The sequence below is a fragment of the Carcharodon carcharias genome, chromosome 3 (genome assembly GCF_017639515.1).
Source record: "Carcharodon carcharias isolate sCarCar2 chromosome 3, sCarCar2.pri, whole genome shotgun sequence".
NCBI classification, from domain to species: Eukaryota; Metazoa; Chordata; class Chondrichthyes; order Lamniformes; family Lamnidae; genus Carcharodon; species Carcharodon carcharias.
Genome location: NC_054469.1, coordinates 199094659 through 199112322, shown reverse-complemented (window position 1 = coordinate 199112322; position 17664 = coordinate 199094659). Strand labels below are relative to the sequence as shown.

Genomic DNA, 17664 nt, shown 5'->3' with positions numbered 1-17664 from the left:
TTTGTTCTGCATTTGTATGTTTTACATACATGTCATGAATGTTTGAATGGACATTGAGGTTTATGTCCAATGCCCTTAGTTGCAGCTGATGAAGTGGCAGATATAGCACTTAAGTGCCGACTATGTGAGTGCCAAGCAAGGCTGGTCACTGATCCATTTGTGTAGAGCTAGCTGAAGGTTCATTGGATTAAAGTATCCTGGATGTCCCTGCCTCCTTGGTGTAGTCCTGGGTCAGTGTTTAGCCCCTCATCATTCCCCTGTGCTTCCTCATCCTCAGAATCAGTGCTGGACTCATCATGTGCAGCCGCATCCACTGTGTCAATGTCTTCATCGTCCACTGCGTCCCCCCTTTCCAGCGCAAGATTGTGGAGAGTGCAGCATGCAACCACTATCACCGAGGCACGAGCTGTGGGGTACTGGAGTGCGCTCCCTGAGCGGTCCAGGCATCTGGAGAAGACCGATGGTTCTCTCACCACAGCCCTTGTGGTGGTGTGTCTCCTATTGTAGCGCTGCTCAGCTTCTGTTCTTGGATGGTGGGGAGGCGTCATGAGCCACCTTCTGAGGGGATAACCCTTGTCACCCAGCAGCCGTCCATCCAGCTGAGCCAGAGCACTGAAAAACCCCGGCACCTGGGAGTGTTTGAGGATATAGGCGTCGTGGGAGCTGCCTGGGTACCTTGCACAGACTTGCAGAATCTGCATCCTGTGGTCACACACTATCTGCACGTTTATGGAGTGGAAGCCCTTCCTGATGATGAAGGCACCTGGCTCACCTGCTGGCGCCTTGATGGCCACATGTGTGCAGTCTATTGTACCCTGGACGCAGGGGAAGCCAGCAATGGCCGTGAAGCCTCTGGCTCGCTGTGTCTGGCTTGCCTGCTCCCAGCTGAATGGATGAAGGTCAATGCACACCTGACGTATGTGACCTGCTTGACACAAGTGTGCACAGCTGATTGGGAGACACCGCAAAGGTCACCCACTGAGCCCTGGAAGGAGCCAAAGGCAGAGACGTTGAGGGCAACTGTGACCTTCAGAGCCGCTGGTATGGGGTGTCCACCCACACAGTTAGGAGAGATCTCAGGGCCAATCATCTGACAGATGTAGTGTACTGTCTCCCTTGACAGTCGGAGCCTCCTTCGGTACTGCACCTGTCATCTTGAGGTAGCTGCTTCGCCGCCTGTATACCCTGGCAGCAGGGTAGTGGCATATTCTGCAGCCCCTTCCACCTTGGACTACCTCTTGGCCCTGTGCCCTTGTGCATGCACCTGTACTCCCAAAGGTGACTCCCCTGGAAGCTGATTGTGCACTCCTGGCTTCCTCCTTATTCTAGCCCTCCCTTCCACCTCAGAGGAGCTGCCTCAAGTGGACATGTCAGAGCCCACACCAGGCTAAAGGGAGGCCTCGGGAAAGCTGCAGGCTCGATAAAGATTACTGACTGCAGTGTGCTGAACTGAAGGTTAAAGGTACACAGAAAGCTGCTGCAATTCATTATGAACTGCTACACATCACACAGGCAAGTTTAAAATACTTTCTGCAATAAATACTCACAGACCAGATTGACAACCCCACTAAGCCCTCTTATCCCACCCGTGGATGAGTTTTATTAAAAAGTCTCTTACCCGCTTGCCCATTTTGCCCTTGTGCCGACCCAAAGATCGCACAGGCGCTTGAAAATTGGTGTCGATTGCCAATTTAAGGGCCTTAACTAGTCCATTAATTAATGGCGGGTGCATGTCAACTTCATCGCACGTGCACCCAGCGAAATATTGCAATGGCACGTGGTGATGCTGGGACACTTGCCCGGCGTCACCGCGTGTCATTTTACGTGCTGACGTGCAGAGGCACCCCCACCCCCCCCACCCCGCCCCCCACCCGGCATGTCAAGCAGAAAATTCACTATCTCCCCTTGGGTAGCTTTCAGGACACTCAGGTTTCGTCTGGTTATCTGTTGCTTCACTGGTGCATTCTGGTTTTTGATCTTCAGCTACACTTCTGGTTCAGAGCAGGGTTGCGCTTCATTTGTTCTCTGTAAGAATTTATGGTTTCTCCTGTACTGTTGTCCTTTTGGAGTCTGCATTATGTAAGAACTTGGTTCTCCTGTGACAACAGCAGGATTCCAGATCCCTTCATGCTGAATCCTCACTGTTTCTCCCATGTTCAGGTCAGGCAGAGATCGGGCGCCTCGATCAAAGTACTGTTTCTGCTTCTGCTGTCTCAGTTTGAGCAAGTCCTGCACAATGTAGCTCACTGGCTATGGAAATAACAGTTGGGGCGCAATTAGAAGCTTAGTTCTTAGTCTTTGCCCCATCAGGAGATGTGCTGGAGATGATTCAATGCCACCTAATAGAGTATTCCTGAAATCCAGCAGAGCCAGGTAGGGGTCCCTTCTCTCCGCCTTTGCCTTCTTCAACAGGTGTTTTAAGGTCTGCATGGTACGTTCCACCATTCCGTTGGATTGTGGATATTTGGGACTTGACGTATTGTGGCAAAACTCTCAGTCCTGTGCAAATTTGCGAAACTCAGTGCTTGAGAATTGTGGGCCATTATCTGAGATGAGCACTTCAGGTATGCTATGGCGAACAAAAATTGATTTTAAATGATTTATTACAGTGATGCTTTTACTATCATTTCTCAGCAGCACAGACTCAAAAAACTTTGAGTATCCACTAGCAATAGATTATTACTCACTGTTGTCAAATGTAAACAAGTCCACTCCAATTTTGTGCCAAGGCCTCCCTGGAACACTGTGTGGTTAAAGTGGTTCTTTTTGCTGTGACTTACTCTACTTTTTGCACACCGCACACGCCTTCACCATTTCCTTGATTCGTGCTCCCATTCCAAGCCATTACGTTATATCTTGATCTCTTCTCTCGCATGTTCCTATGCCGAGGTGACTTTCATGTATGCGCTGCAGCATTTCTTTCCACAGTGTTGCAGGAATTGTGATATTTTCTCCCTTCAAAAGTATTCCTTCTGCTACATGAAGCTCCTCATGAAAGTTCCAGCACTGTTGTACATCAGAAAGGGCTCCACTCCAATGTGTGGGCCAGCCAATTTGCACAATCTGCTGCAGTTTTCTCAAGGTGGCATTGTTCTTGGTCACTTCCCTGATCTCATCCAGTTTGGTTACAGCCACAGCTAAGTTCCCTGTCAGCATGTGAACTTACGCTTCTGTTTCTTTATCCTCTTCCTCCGTGATGGATAGGTATACACTTGACAGAGTGTCTGCAATGTACATTTCCTTGCCCGGTTTATATTTAACTCTGACCTGGTACTTCTGCAGATGCATTAGTAATCTTTGGATTCTTGGTGGTGCACAGTTCAGGGGCTTTTTAAGTAGAGCTTCCAAAGGCTTATGATCAGACTCTACCTCCTCGTTATTGCCATAGACAGATTGGTGTAAGGGTTCTAGGCCAAACACAATTGCTAGCATTTCTTTCTCTATTTGGGCATGCCACTGCTGTGTTTAAGTCATTGCCTTTGAAGTGTGTGCCACTGGTGCCTCATTTTGCAAGAGAACAGCTCCCAGTCCACTCTTTGAAGCATCCACTGAGATCTTGACTGGCTGACTGATATTGTAATACTTTAACACTGGTGCCTGGGTCGGTGTTCCCTTCAGGCTGGTCAAAGCTTCCTAATGATTTTGTTCCTAGTGCCATTCCACATCATTTTGTAGAAATTCTTTGAGACATGCTGTCAGGTCTGACATGTTCCCACGATCGGTCACCATTCCCAAAAACCTCTCCAAGTCTTTCTTACATTCTGGGGGGGTGGCATGTTCATGACTGCTACGATTTTACTCTGGTCTGGCTTCAGTTCCTCACTTGTTAGCACATGTCCCAAGTACTTGATTTCATGAAGACCGATTTTGCACTTTTCCTTCTTCAACTTGAGATTCCTTTCTCTAGCTCTGGCCAGCACCTGCCTCAGTCTGTGGTTGTGTTCTTCTCTTGAGGCTCCCCAGACCAGCACATTGTCGATATGGGTTTCCACGCCATCTAACCTTTCAAATAGCTGCTTCACTGTTCTGTGGAACACCCCCGGAGCTGAATTAATACCAAAAGGTAAGAATAAAAATCTGTATCACCCAGTATGCTGTACAGAGACAGGAGCTGCCTTCATCCAGCTTGACCTGCCAGAAGCCTGAATTCGCATCCAACACTGAATAGTATTTAGCATCAGCTATCTTACACGTGATCTCTTCTACTGTAGGCTGCCGGTAAAGCTCTCTTTGTACTGCCTGGTTTAGGTCTCTGGGATTCAGACAGACTCGCAGATTCCCATCTTATTTTTCTACAATTACAATTGGATTAACACACTTTGTCAGATTTCCAATTTTTTTGATGATTGATGTTTCTCCATTCTGTCCAACTCTGCTTTCAGTCGGTCTCTCAGCATTACTGGTATTTTCCTGGGTGGATGTATTTTGGGGGTCACAGATTTGTCAATCTTGATGGTGTGTTCTCCCGATAGGCAGCCAATCCCCTGGAATATATCTTTATACTCACTCAGGATATCTCAGTGGTGACAGTCATTATTCTCTTGGTTAGTTTTAGATTTTCACAAGCTTTGATTCCAAGAATGGGTTTTGCATCAGGTTTCACCACTATGAATGAAAAGAATGGAAGTGCTTGAGACTGTTTTTTGTAGTTCACTTTAAGTGTGTACTTACCTTCCACAGCAATTTTTTCACCTGTATAAGTAGACAACTTCACTTTTGTTTTAGTTAGCTGTTTTTCTTTGCTTATCTTATGATATAGGCTTATGGGAATAACATTTGCTGGTGCATCTGCGTCAAGCTTGAAATTCACCATCATGTCAGCAATTTTTAAATCAACCTTCCTTTCATCTTCTTTGGTATTTGTTGCACCAATGAAAAGTTCAGTTTCAGAGTCTGTGTCATCATCTGTAATTGTGTGTACCTTCTTCGATTTACACATCTTAGCAAAGTGATTTAGTTTATCACAGTTCTTACACTGCTTTCAATAGCCTAGACAACTACATGGTAAATGCCCTGTTCCGCATCAGCTGCATTTAAATGTTTTAATAAAAGCTTTGTTCTTTTTACCTTCAGGCTGTCTATTTTTTTCTTTCCCAGGCTGTTTCTATTTAATTGCATCTAACTGCTTGACTGTGTGTGGCTTATCATCTTCTTTAATCTGGCATTTTGTTGTCTCTGCCACTCTGCGGATATTTATTGCTTTCTCCAGTGTGAGATCAACTTCTCTCAAAAGCCGTTCTCTCAGGCAATCATTTGCAATCCTGCAAATTACTCCATCTTGGATGAATGATTCTTCAAGCTCTCCAAATTCACATGATTTAGCTCATTTTCTCAGCTCTGTTATGTACTGACTAATGTTGTCACTGCCTTACGTGCACATAAAAAGTTGGTATCTTTCATACATGACGGGTAGAATTTTCCCCCCATTGGGTGGAAGTTCAGGAGTGGGCGCGTGCGGGCAGGCCTCTGATTGGCGCCCCCAATCGGGGATGTGCTGCCATTTTATGTGGGCGGGCCATGTGACATCCACCAGGAAATGCTATGTGCTCCTTGTGTGGGCAGGGGGGATTCCCTAAGCCAAGAGTGTGCTCTTTCACGCGTGATCTCATCTCCCTGAGGCTAAGCGCTGCCAAATTCAAAAATGTGAAACATAGAAAAATAAAATTTCCCTGATATGTCCCCTCATGTGACAGTGTCACATGAGTTGGGACATGTCCATCACTTTTAATTAAACTTTCATTAAATTTTTAAAAACCTACTGAAACCTCAACCCAACCTTGGATGAGGTTTCACGCTTTTTCTGAAGCCCGCCAACATTAAGATTGGATGGGGTGGTCCTTTAAGTACTTCAATTAGTTTTTAAATGGCCTCAATTGGCTGTTGACAGATCGGCGGGTGCACAGCTGATTCGGCTGCGCCCCCGCCAACCTGAAAATTGAAATGATGCGGGGTGACATCAGGAGTTCCGCCCGACATCATCCAGCGTCATTTTACCTGTCAGCAAGCGGGTCCCGCCACCTGCTTTCAGAACTCAATATCCTGCCCGATGTTTTTTTTTGAGCTGCAGTAGGCTTCAAATTTTTCCACTATTTTTTCAAGTCATTTTGTTTCTCATCATTTTCAAATGTGCATGTGTTACAGGCTTCTAGGGATCTTCCCCTGCTACTTGAAGAAAGATGGAAAACTGTACCCGAGCGTCTTTTATATCACCGCCTGTCGCTGTGAGGAACAGCTTGAATTGCTACTGGAACCTCCTCCAGTTTTCAGCAAGATTGTCCTCCAAACTGAGTTCTGTCAGTGGTTCCAGAACCTCCATTGTTGCCTTTAGTTTACATCTGACACCATGTCTTGCTCCTTGTTTTAATGATGCACAGAGGCCGTCAACATTGTAGCTGAGGTAACTTTATTGATAACACATTTTCCTAACATGAACACATATCTGTAGTGCCTAAACTCTATCAAGACAGGCTCTAACCTTTCCTTCTTCCCATCATGTGTGAAAGATACCAATTTTTTATGTGCACGCAAGGCAGTAACAACATTAGTCAGTACATAACAGAGCTGCGAAAATGAGTTAAATCACGTGAATTTGGAGAATCATTCATCTGAGATTGCAAATGACTGCCTGAGGGAACAGACCTCCACACCCCCACCGCCCCCCCACCCCCCGAGGTCAGATGACCCCATATATAGTACAGAATTTAGTATAGTATCTAATACTGGAGTCCACAACCACAATCAGCTATTATCATGGCAAGTAAGACTGTCAGGTTGGTGCTTGACTAGTCTATGAGACAGCTCTCCCAAGACCCCAGATGTTAGCTGAGTTTGAAAGATGTGTGTTGTTGTCACTTTCAGTGCCTAGGTCAATGCCAGATGGTCAATCTGGTTTTATTCTTTTTTGACTATTTTGGAGCAGCTTGGTATAACTGAGTGGCTTCTGAGGCCATTTAAGAGTCAACCATTTTGGTGTGGGTTTGGATTCACATGTAGTCCAGACCAGACAGATTTCCTTCCCTAAAGGACATTAGTAAACACCAATAATGATGGTTGTCATGGTCACCATTACTGATTTCAATTCCATATTTTTAAATAATCAATTGAATTATTAATTGAATTTAAATTTCATCAGTTGCCATGATGGGATTAGAACCCATGTCCCCCAATGCTATTTGCCTTGGTCCCTAGATTACTAGCCCAGTGACATTACCACTATGCCACCATCACCCCTAACTTTACTTTGAGTATTCTGAATTAGTTGAAATTCTCCAGCATCTGGAGGTGTCTTTTGTAGGTTGTACAAGTCTCACTGCCATTTGGAGGGTGGTGACAGCAAGTGTTTAAACTAAAGCCTTTGTGCTCTGTTGTTGAAGACCTGGTTGAGCAATTTTTGGAAGGCTGCACGTGCTGGCATAGCTGATTCTGTGTTGGATCTCTTCTTTCATAGTGACCTTTTGGGAAAGGTAGCTGCTGAGATATGGCAAGTGTTAATGATTTCTAAAGTCTCCCCATCAATATCAACAGCTGGAGATGTAGGTGCTTGTCCAGGGCAGGGCTGGTAGAGGATTTTGGTCTTGATGATATTGAATGAGAGGCCAACCCAGAGTTGAAGACGTTGAGAGTAGTCTGAATTTTGCTTGCAGTGTGGGCCACAGCGGCACAGTTGGCAGCATTTTGTAAGTTGTGGGTATATTGAAGGGTCACCTTAGTCTTGGCTCTAATCCTTTTGAGGTTGAAAAGCTTCCTGTTGAATCAAAACTCAATCATGACCCCTTGTGGAAGTTGGGAGCAAGTGGGCCCTCTGCCATGTGTGAAAACTACCAGGTAAACCCTGGTGGTCTTCCAGCAAGGTTGGGGGGGACAGTCCTTTTGGGAACTCTTTGCTCCCACCCTATCCCACTTTTGGGTCCATCATTGGGACTCTCATCTGAGAACAAGATTCTGGCCATGTGAGTGGGACCAGAAATGAATATTTGCTCATATTTAATTTTTAACTTGTGTTTTGGATATCATCACCACTATCACACAAGGTATTTCTCAAACAAACATCACACGTTCTGATACCAGACAAGTAGGTTGCAGTAGGCGTCACAGTATGATCAGAATGACTAGAATCATGAAATTGAATCATAGGTTTCCTTGCCATTGTCAAAAATTGCCTATTTAGAAATTTGCCATTAACAATAGGAGTAATACTAGAGTTCACTGACCATATAGATTCATTAAAAAAATTACCAATGAGAGTTTGGTAGTGAAATACCAAAGAGATTATGAGATCCAAAAATCAATGATGATATCAAGAGCATATTTTAACAAGGAAAGGGTGTGGTGTTTCATGCTTAAAGAGTGACCTGTCCTGCTATACAGACGTCCTTCACTATTTACTTTGTTAAAATGTTATAATGTTTAATGAAAGATACATAAACAATATATATTTTTAATGTAGATTTCAAAAAAAATCTGTCAACATGCCCTTGCAGTGACATACTAACTCCCAAAGACAATGCTGTGGGGACTTTGCTCAGGATTCCAGAATAACAAGAACAGCTATTATAAAAGATTATTGAGAATGGTTTAGGGTGGTATTAGACTGACTTACTTGTTCAGAATAAATGGTGTTTTAGCCTTGGAATCATTCACAGGGTCTCTGAAGGTTACATTTTGGTCCCCTTTAGTGGAAATAGCTTTTCTTCCCCGTGACTTTGTATTTCTAAGAAGTTCTTTTTTTTCTAACTTCTCCTGGAACTCATCGAGAGGAACCAGGTCTGCAGATAGAATTTTCATTAGTTTATAGCATTTCCAATTATGTTCGCTCCCCCATTGTGTACCTACACAAGACATATACACACAACATTTTTCAACCGAGATTTTTTTAAATTCATAAATAATTGGCACCAAAACTGGATTTTTTTGGTGTGGATACAATGTTGCCTTTGCCAAGATACTAAGAGAGCACCCCGCTTTTCTTGAAAGATGTTATAATCTATAACATACATCTCAAACGACAGATGGGGCTTCCATTTAATACCTCCGTCAATATTGCTTAAAAAGAGACATGTTGAAGCTTTTCATCTTGCACTCATCAGGACACTTCACAAGAATACTAACATTGTCCTGAGGAATGCCTTGACCAATTAGGGTTCAAGCTGCCTGGTTTAAATTTCAAACAATGCTTGGCAATTAATTGTCAGTCACCATCATGGTGTCTTCTCCATGGCAATGCCTCTACCAATCAGAGTCCACTTGCCAACCAATCAGCATTCTGTTCTCATACAGCATAAATTGTTGTTTTCCCTTATATTGGTATTCTTGCAAAGTGTCCTGATGAGTGCAAGACAAAGAGCTTTGACATATCTCTTTTTTCTGCAATACTCAAGTTCTGTACTACCAAATGACTACTTCCTTCTGGACTGTACTAAAGATATCAGCTTGGAGACCTGGGTAGGGATTTGAATTAATGCTCTCTCACTTCTGGCTCAGGGGAGAGAGCACTAAGAAGGGTGGACAGGAGGGATGACTTGGTGCACATTTGGCACTGCAGACCAGAGACAGTCCAGCCCAACATCAATGTAGGGCTGATGAAGTCAAGGTGTTGCTGCATGAGATATGTGTGAGGATGATTGTGCTATATCATTCCACAACATCATCTCATTGGTCAGACCTGATGCATTCTTGTAACACTGTGAATTAGGGTGTCCAAGGCTGAGAATGAATCTTTAAGGATATTTGATATTTAGGTATGTTAAGCAAAAAGGAAAAGGTGGGGTGGTATCACAGTTAATAAAGGATGAGATCTTAGATCAGAAGGTCGAGATGTAGAATCAGATGTAGACTGGATAAACCTAATTGGCACTAATGCTGTGGAGGGCAAATTGCTGGAATGCATTCAAGATGCTTTTCTAGAACAGTATGTTGAGGAATCAACTAGAAAACAGGCTACTTTAGGTCTACTATTTTGTACAATGAGAAAGGGCTAATTAATAGTGTTGTTGTAGAGGAGCCTTGAAGGAAGAGTGGCCATAAAATGATGGAATTTTACATTAATTTTGAAAGTGATATAGTCCTATCTGAAACTAGGGTCTTAAATTTAAATAAAGAAAACTACAGAGGTATGAGGGGCAAGTCGTCTGTAGGTTGGAAAACTACATTAAAAGTAATGATAGTAAACAGGCAATGGCTAGCATTTAAAGAATAAATAAATGGTTTACAACAAATTTACAATCTTTGGAGGCACAAAAACCCAGCATCAAACCATGAATAACAAGAAGGTAAGGATTATATTGGCTTAAAGGAAGAGGCTTATAAAGTTGCTAAAAATAAATTAGTAAGCCTGAGGATTGGGAGCATTTTAAAGTTCAACCAAGGAGGGTCAAGAAACTGATAAAGGAAGAGAAAATAGAATGTGAAGGTAAACTAGCAAGAAACATAAAAACAGACTGTAAAAGTAAGGAGGAAGGAAAAGATTAGTAAAGACAAATGTGAGTCCATTGCAGGTAGAGACAGGATAATTTATAATGGGGACTAAGGACATGGTAGAGAAACTAAACAAATATTTTGGCCGAGATTTACCAGACCCAGGGCAGCGGATGCAGTGAGCCAGCCAACATTCCATCAACTTCGGCAGCACCAGTAAATCCCACCAGTGGACGGGACTGGCAGATCCCGTCCTTCATGTCTGTCTTCGCGAAGGAAGATACAAGAAACCTCCCTGAAAATACGAGAGAACCAAGGGGCAAACAAGAAATTAATGGGACTGAAAGTTGATAAATCCCCAGAACCTGATGATCTACATCGCAGTGTTGAAAAAGGTGGCTGCAGATATAGCAGATGCATGGGTGGTCATCTTCCTGCAGATTGGAAGGTTGCAAAAGGAATGTCACTACAGTAAACTCCCATCATTTGTGGGGTTCTATCCCTGTGAAATCTTATGAAGGGTTGAATTGCGAATGGTGAAGTTGTGCATGCACGGAGATGGCATATACGCAATGCACACTTTCTCTGTGGGAAAGACATGGGAAAGGTGAGAGTTGAACATTCTAAACCACGGATAAGCAAAGTTTTGGGGCTGTGAACCACAGTTTAGTGTACATACACATTCGCGGCGGTAAACGAATTGACAATAGAGGAGGTCATGAATGACAGAAGTTGACTGTATTTTAAAAAGGAGGGACAGAGAAAATAAGCAACCATAGACTTTTAGCCTAACATCAGTAATAGGGACAATGCTAGAATCTATTATAAAGGATGTGATAACTGGACACTTAGAAATAATGATAGGATTGGGCAGAGTCAACAGATTTATGAAAGGAAAATTACGCTTGACAAATCTGTTAGAGTTTTTTGAGAATGCAACTAGCAGAATAGATAGGGGAGGACCAGTGGATGTGGTGTGTTTGGATTTTCAGAAGGCTTTTGATAAGATTCCACACAAGAGGTTAGGAAGCAAAATTACAGCATATGGGATTGGGGGAATATAGTGACATGGATTGAAAGCTAGTTAATGGACAGAAAACAGAGAATAGGAATAAACACATCATTCTCAAGGGTGCAGGCTGTGACTAGTGGGGTGCTGCAAGGATCAGTGCTTGGGTCCCAGCTATTCAGAATCTATGTCAATGATTTGGATGTGGGGACCAAATGTAACATTTCCAAGTTTGCTCATGACACGAAACTTAGTGGGAATGTGAGTTGTGAGGAGGATGCAAAGAGGCTTCCAGGGAATTTGGACATGCTGAGTGAGTGCGCAAGAACATGACAATTGGCAAATAACGTGGAAAAAATTTTGAAGTTATCCATTTTGGTAGGAAAAACAGAAATGCAGAGTATTTCTTAAATGGTAAGAGACTGCAAAATGTTGATGTCCAAAGGGGCTGGGGTTTCCTTCTTCATAAGTCACTGGAAGCTAGCATGCAGGTGCAAAAGCAGTTAGGAAGATGAATGGTATGTTGGCCTTTATTGCAAGAGGATTTCAGTACAGGAATAAAGAAGTTTTGTTGCAGTTGTATAGAGCCTTGGTGAGACCACACCTGGAGTATTGTGTACAGTTTTGGTCTCCTTACCTAAGGAAGGATATACTTGTCATAGAGGGAGTGCAACAAAGGTTCACCAAACTGATTCCTGAGATGGAAGGATTGTCCTATGATGAGAGATTGAGGAGACTGGGCCTGTATTCTCTAGAATTTGTAAGTATGAGAGGTGATCTCACTGAAGCTTACAAAATTTTACAGGGCTCAACAGCGTAGATGCAGAAAGGATGTTTCCCCTGGCTGCAGGGGTCTAGAACCAGGAGACACAGTCCCAAAATAAGAGGTAGGCCATTTACGACTGAGATGAGGAGAACTGTCTTAGAGGATGGTGAATCTCCGGAATTCTCTTTCCCAGGGAGTTATAGAGGCTCAGTCAATGAGTATGTTCAAGACAGAGATTGTTGGATTTCTAGATATTAAAGATATCAAGGGACATGTGGGTAGTGTGAGAAAAATGGCATTGAGGTAGAAGATCAGCCATGATCTGGTTTAATGCCAGAGCAGGCTCAAAGGGTCAAATGGCCTACTCTTGCTTCTATGTTCCTACCTATATTCCTATGTTCTTAAGAAGATGTAACCAAGTTTCAGGCTATAACTATTCATTCATTTCTCTGCATATGTGTAAACTCTAAGCCGCATAATAGCAGTATATTTCTTTTCAGCAGAGGGTACAGCTCAACCTCTGCCCCTCTGCTATCTTGAAAATGAGAAAGTAGGTTTCTATGGTAATTCCCAGGCAGGTTTTCCAGGGCCTGTAGAAATGGTTGATGGCACATTGGATGCTGTGACATGACCACCTTATGACCACACTAGTATGTCTTTTATCATACAATAATAAGTAAAGCATGGCAAGCTACAATCGAGGTGCTGTTGAAGCACCTTACAGAGAATGGCTGACCATGCTTTTACATCTCATAGTGATACTACCAGGGATTTTCTCTTATGATTGCCTTTGAAAACAGGAACAGCATGTCTACCAAAGTGAGGTACACTGATGCAGGTACCAGCTGGAGGCCATGGGCGTATCTCTTTGATCATATGAGCTGCCTACCATTCTTCTGCAGCTGCTCTTTTTTTCCCTAAATATGTCAGCTTTGAGTATTCCTACCAGCCAGCCTACTAGTGCTGGTAAAGAAAGCTTAGGGCATTTAAACGATGACAACTGACACAATGTTCTTGAAAGCCGAAGTGCCAGCAGGAAAAATAAAAAAATACTAAAAGGGCCTAAAAACCTATCTCCAAAATCTGTGAGGTAAAGGGTTACCCTCCTGCAGGTCTTTTAGTGACCCCCATAGGTTTGCTAGGATCACACCGAAGTCTAGAAAACTGCAATGCACTGCTCCCTTCCATGTTTTACACAGGATATGAGATGTCCAGCTGCTTGAGATGCCAGCTGTTGTTGCCAGCAAATTCCCTTCTCCACCAACAAAACTGGCAGCCCCAGAAACTGGTACTAACATTATGGTACCAAATCTCACTCTGTAAACAAAACTATTGAGCACAATCTGGAGAGTGAGGAAACTATAATCAACCTCTTTTTCTCATCAGGGGTGTGGTTGTGAAGAATGCTCTCCACTATCTATGTTATGAAGTTTTACTATCCATTTTGAGAGATGGAAAGATCATCCAGTTTGCTGTTTGGGCAAAACCAAGGCTATTGATAATTGTCTGGCAAGCTGATACCTGGATCATCAGTCACCTCACATCTGGAGGATTTCATGGATTACTTTGATGTGATTCTTTTATCCATAAGGTTGAACTTCTAGGTAGCTGAGTTAGCCTGCTATAATATTTTCTATCCTAGTTAATTGCTGTGCTGAGAATATCCCATCATAATTAAAGTATTAATGAGGAAGCCACATTGTTTCTTGACAGACTGACTGAGAATGAGTTCCATTTTGATTATTGGTGGATTGGACAAACATTGAGATATTGTTCAGAGACAAACTGATTTACCAGTAACAGTTTGTAAATATCTCAACCAATGTTACTGCCAGTTTTGAAGTTGATGATAGATGGATTTGCTGATCATTCATCAGGCTTGAATCATGTTGCTTTGCATTTGATTGCCTCACTAATCCAAGAAGGATCCTGTATCAGCATCAACCAAGAAAGTGATAGAGAACATTTAGCTCTTGGAACCACTATTTCTATTTCCTTGTCCTGCTGCACAATGCATTAACCTACAAGGAGACAACTAATACAGCAGATTCCACAGAAGAGGTTTTATAAAAACTGGGCATTTATAACAATAAAGTTGGAGGCAACCATAAGACTTAGAACACATAGCCAATGTTCTGTTTAGACTCTTAAATGCTCACAAAGAGCAAATGTCAGTCTCTGAAGAACTATAAACCAATCTAGTGACAAGAAGACCTCTCCCATGATAGTTTGGCACAATCGTCTAAATGCATCATATCCTGGTTTGACCCTTAGATGAGATTTCTTTTAGTTTGACAATGAAGCTGAGTTCCTTAAGTATGATGAATGGCTGACAGACAGTCGTACAAACAGTATAAACACAGAGCTTCTGTAAGCCAGTCATTTATGTAAAAATAAACATTCACTTGCAGCCATGTGAGATGATTAGCTGCAACAGATGAACATTTGTGATCACTGTAGAGGCTGAGGAGAGATAAAATAGAAGCCTGTCTGTACCTGCAATACCAAGGACAAATGGCAAGGGTAAGTAAGTATTCTTGAACATCATTTTTGCCAGCAAACTTTGTGTGCATTGTCTGGCTTGAGGCACTGTTACCATTTTCAGCCTTTCTGTTTTGAGGAATTTGTGTTTTTTTCATGATTTCAGTGGGACAGTCAACTCCTGATCTTTTGGGAACAATGAAGTATCTATCTCATTTGTGAATTTGAGAAATTTGCTTGATTGCATACATAAGGAAATACTGCCAATTGCAGTTGCCAGTATATCTAGCTGAAAATGTAGATGGTATTCCCAAATGATAGACTCCCTGACCAAAACGTCACTTTTTTTCCAGTCATCCGTTAGTCTTGAACTGTAAAGGATTTTGTGTGCTCCAGATTTGCAGTTTAATTTCTCCCATTCAGTAACAACATTCTTCACTCTTCACGTTGCATGTTGCGCAACTACTGTATGGCAATCAGTCAAGTATGGATAACACACAGTGTAAAATGAGGTGTATATTCTGAAATGTTACCTGATGTACCCATTAGGAACAGAAAAAAAGACCTTGGAGAATTTTTTCTCAGAAGATTAAATGGTATGGATAGAATCCATAATAGAGCATCAGAGCATATTCTCTTTGAAAGGAATAGGATTCCTTGGCCTTATGGTCTTTTCTCGTTACGTAAGTTCCTATACAAGATGCTTAGTTCTAGAGAGTGAATTCCACAGATTGAAAAGTATGTGAAGCTTTGCTGCTATATTTTGTGCAATCTTTTTCAACTGATACTGAATGGTAAAGTCCTTATGCGGAAGACTGAGTGCTCCTGGAATAAACATGGATGTCTGGTTTACACACACAATTCTTAAGAGTGATGTGATTAGAATTTTATGGCAGAATGCCAGTTCAAACACAATGTTGTAATTTTGTATATTGATAGACTAGCCCATCCTGAAATGATGACATTAAGCATGTCTAGACCCCTTTCAGTGATATTCTTGAACTGGCCCACAGGAAATCCACTAATGTCAAGGTTTGATTTCCTGTTTGATTTTTGTCTCCATTTCTGTAAAGAACTATCTTAACTCCATACTTCACTTTTCTGTCACATATCAGTTTTAGTACAGATATATATTTTTTCCTTCTTTGCCTGCACATTATTCCTGCTCTGCCTTCAAGTCCCTATCAATATCATTTTATCTGAAAATAGGAAAACTGCAAGTAGACCAGAATAGGAAGGTACTTGGTCTTCAAGCACTCCCTATGCAATGACTGGGAGTAAAATCATATTTTACCATAGCATGACAGAAACGCTAAAACATCTGGAAAACATTACCTCCAGGTTCTTTAATCTTTACATTTGGTTGAATCTTCTTCCATTCCTTTCGCTGCTGAATCCAGTCTTCAGCATATCCATTAGTAATTAATTTGGTGAAGTTTATAGGTTCATTCTTTTTCGGTAAAGGCCTAAAAGAAAGGGTTAGTTATTATTACTGTGCTTCATGATGTTCACATTTTTAAGCCATTTTTTATTTGTTTGGTTTTATTTTATTCTCAAGCCTTAAGGAAATTGTGCTGCTCATTTGGAATATCGCATGCCCCCGGCGCTCATCAGAAATGCATTAAAATTAAAGAATTGCAAATCACTGGGGGCTGCATGGGCGGGTAGCATTTGAACTTACATGTCTCAGTTCCCATCGGATAAGGCTTCGTACCAGGAGTGCATTTGACCAAATTGCCTCCAACATTAGTGTTTGGATTTAAACATCTTAACATTCAAAATAGTATACATAGTGAATTATGTGAATTTAGTTTACAATGGGTTGAACTTCCTCGTTTAGGAAAAGGGACAAGTTCAGTGGATTACCTATGAAAGTGAAGTAGCTTATTATGGCACCTGAATTTTCAAAGTTCCTGTCCCAGGAATATTCTGATCTCGGGGAAGGGCAAGTGAGAAACAAATTTTGTTCCTGAACCCAGCACGTCCACAGCTCAATTATGAGGGCATGTTTGACAGTTATCCTGGGAATTCTGGGCAAAATGCCCTCCTTTGGCACTGTGGAAGCCACACCTGCTGAGAACCTTTTGGGTCCTACTGTGAGCCTACTAAAGTTCCAAAATAACTTGCAGGGCTGTTGAAATCAGTCTAAAGGCAATCAATTAACTCCATAATAAAGGATTTTTGTTTTGAGGATGACTTCAGCCTTATCAGGATCCCTATTGTATCCCATGTGAGTGGCAGGTGCTGCTCCGGCTTTTCAGGAGGCACACTAAACAGACATCATTATTGTACATCTACAAGCATGGGCCTCCTGTTCCTATGGAACAGGAGTATGCTATCCATATGCCTTCCAATCCTGGAATCTTTTCTTCTGTGCGATTAGGTCATATGAACATACAAACATGCATACGAACTAGGAGCAGGAGTAGGTCGCTCAGCCCTTCAAGGCTTTTTCACCATTCAATAAGATCATGGCTGATCTGATTGTAACCCCCCACCTACCCCGATAACCTTTCACCCCCTTGTTAATCAAGAGCCTATCTAACTCTGTCTTTAAAATATTCAAAGACTCTGCTTCCACTGCCTTTTGAGGAAGACAGTTCCAAAGACTCATGACCTTCTGAGAGAAAAAAATTGTCGTAAATGAACGACCCCTTATCTTTAAACCACAAATTTTAAAAAAATTTTAAACCACTATTTTTAGTTCTAGATTCACCCACAAGAGGAAACATCCTCTTCACATCCACTCTGTCAAGACCCCTCAGGACTTTAAAGGTTTTGATCAAGTCTTCTAAACTCCAGTGGATACAAGCCTAATTTGTCCAATCTTTCCTCATAAGCCCACCCATTACATGTACTAGCCTAGTAAACCCTCTCTGAACTGCTTTCAACACATTTACATCCTTTCTTAAACAAGGAGACCAAGACTGTACACGGTATTCCAGATGTGGTCTCACCAGGGCCCTGTACAACTGAAGCATAACCTCCCTACTTT

At 42.2% G+C, this 17664-nt stretch overlaps 1 protein-coding gene across 1 annotated transcript in view; it reads right to left on the bottom strand.

Moving 5' to 3' along the window:
• LOC121276541 (uncharacterized protein C7orf57 homolog) overlaps nt 1–17664 on the bottom strand; it is a 148408-nt gene that overhangs the window by 26947 nt on the left and 103797 nt on the right. The window contains exon 6 of the mRNA XM_041185077.1: nt 16005–16135. Within this exon, the coding sequence (XP_041041011.1) occupies nt 16005–16135 (131 nt within the window). The remainder of the gene's footprint in view (nt 1–16004; nt 16136–17664) is intronic.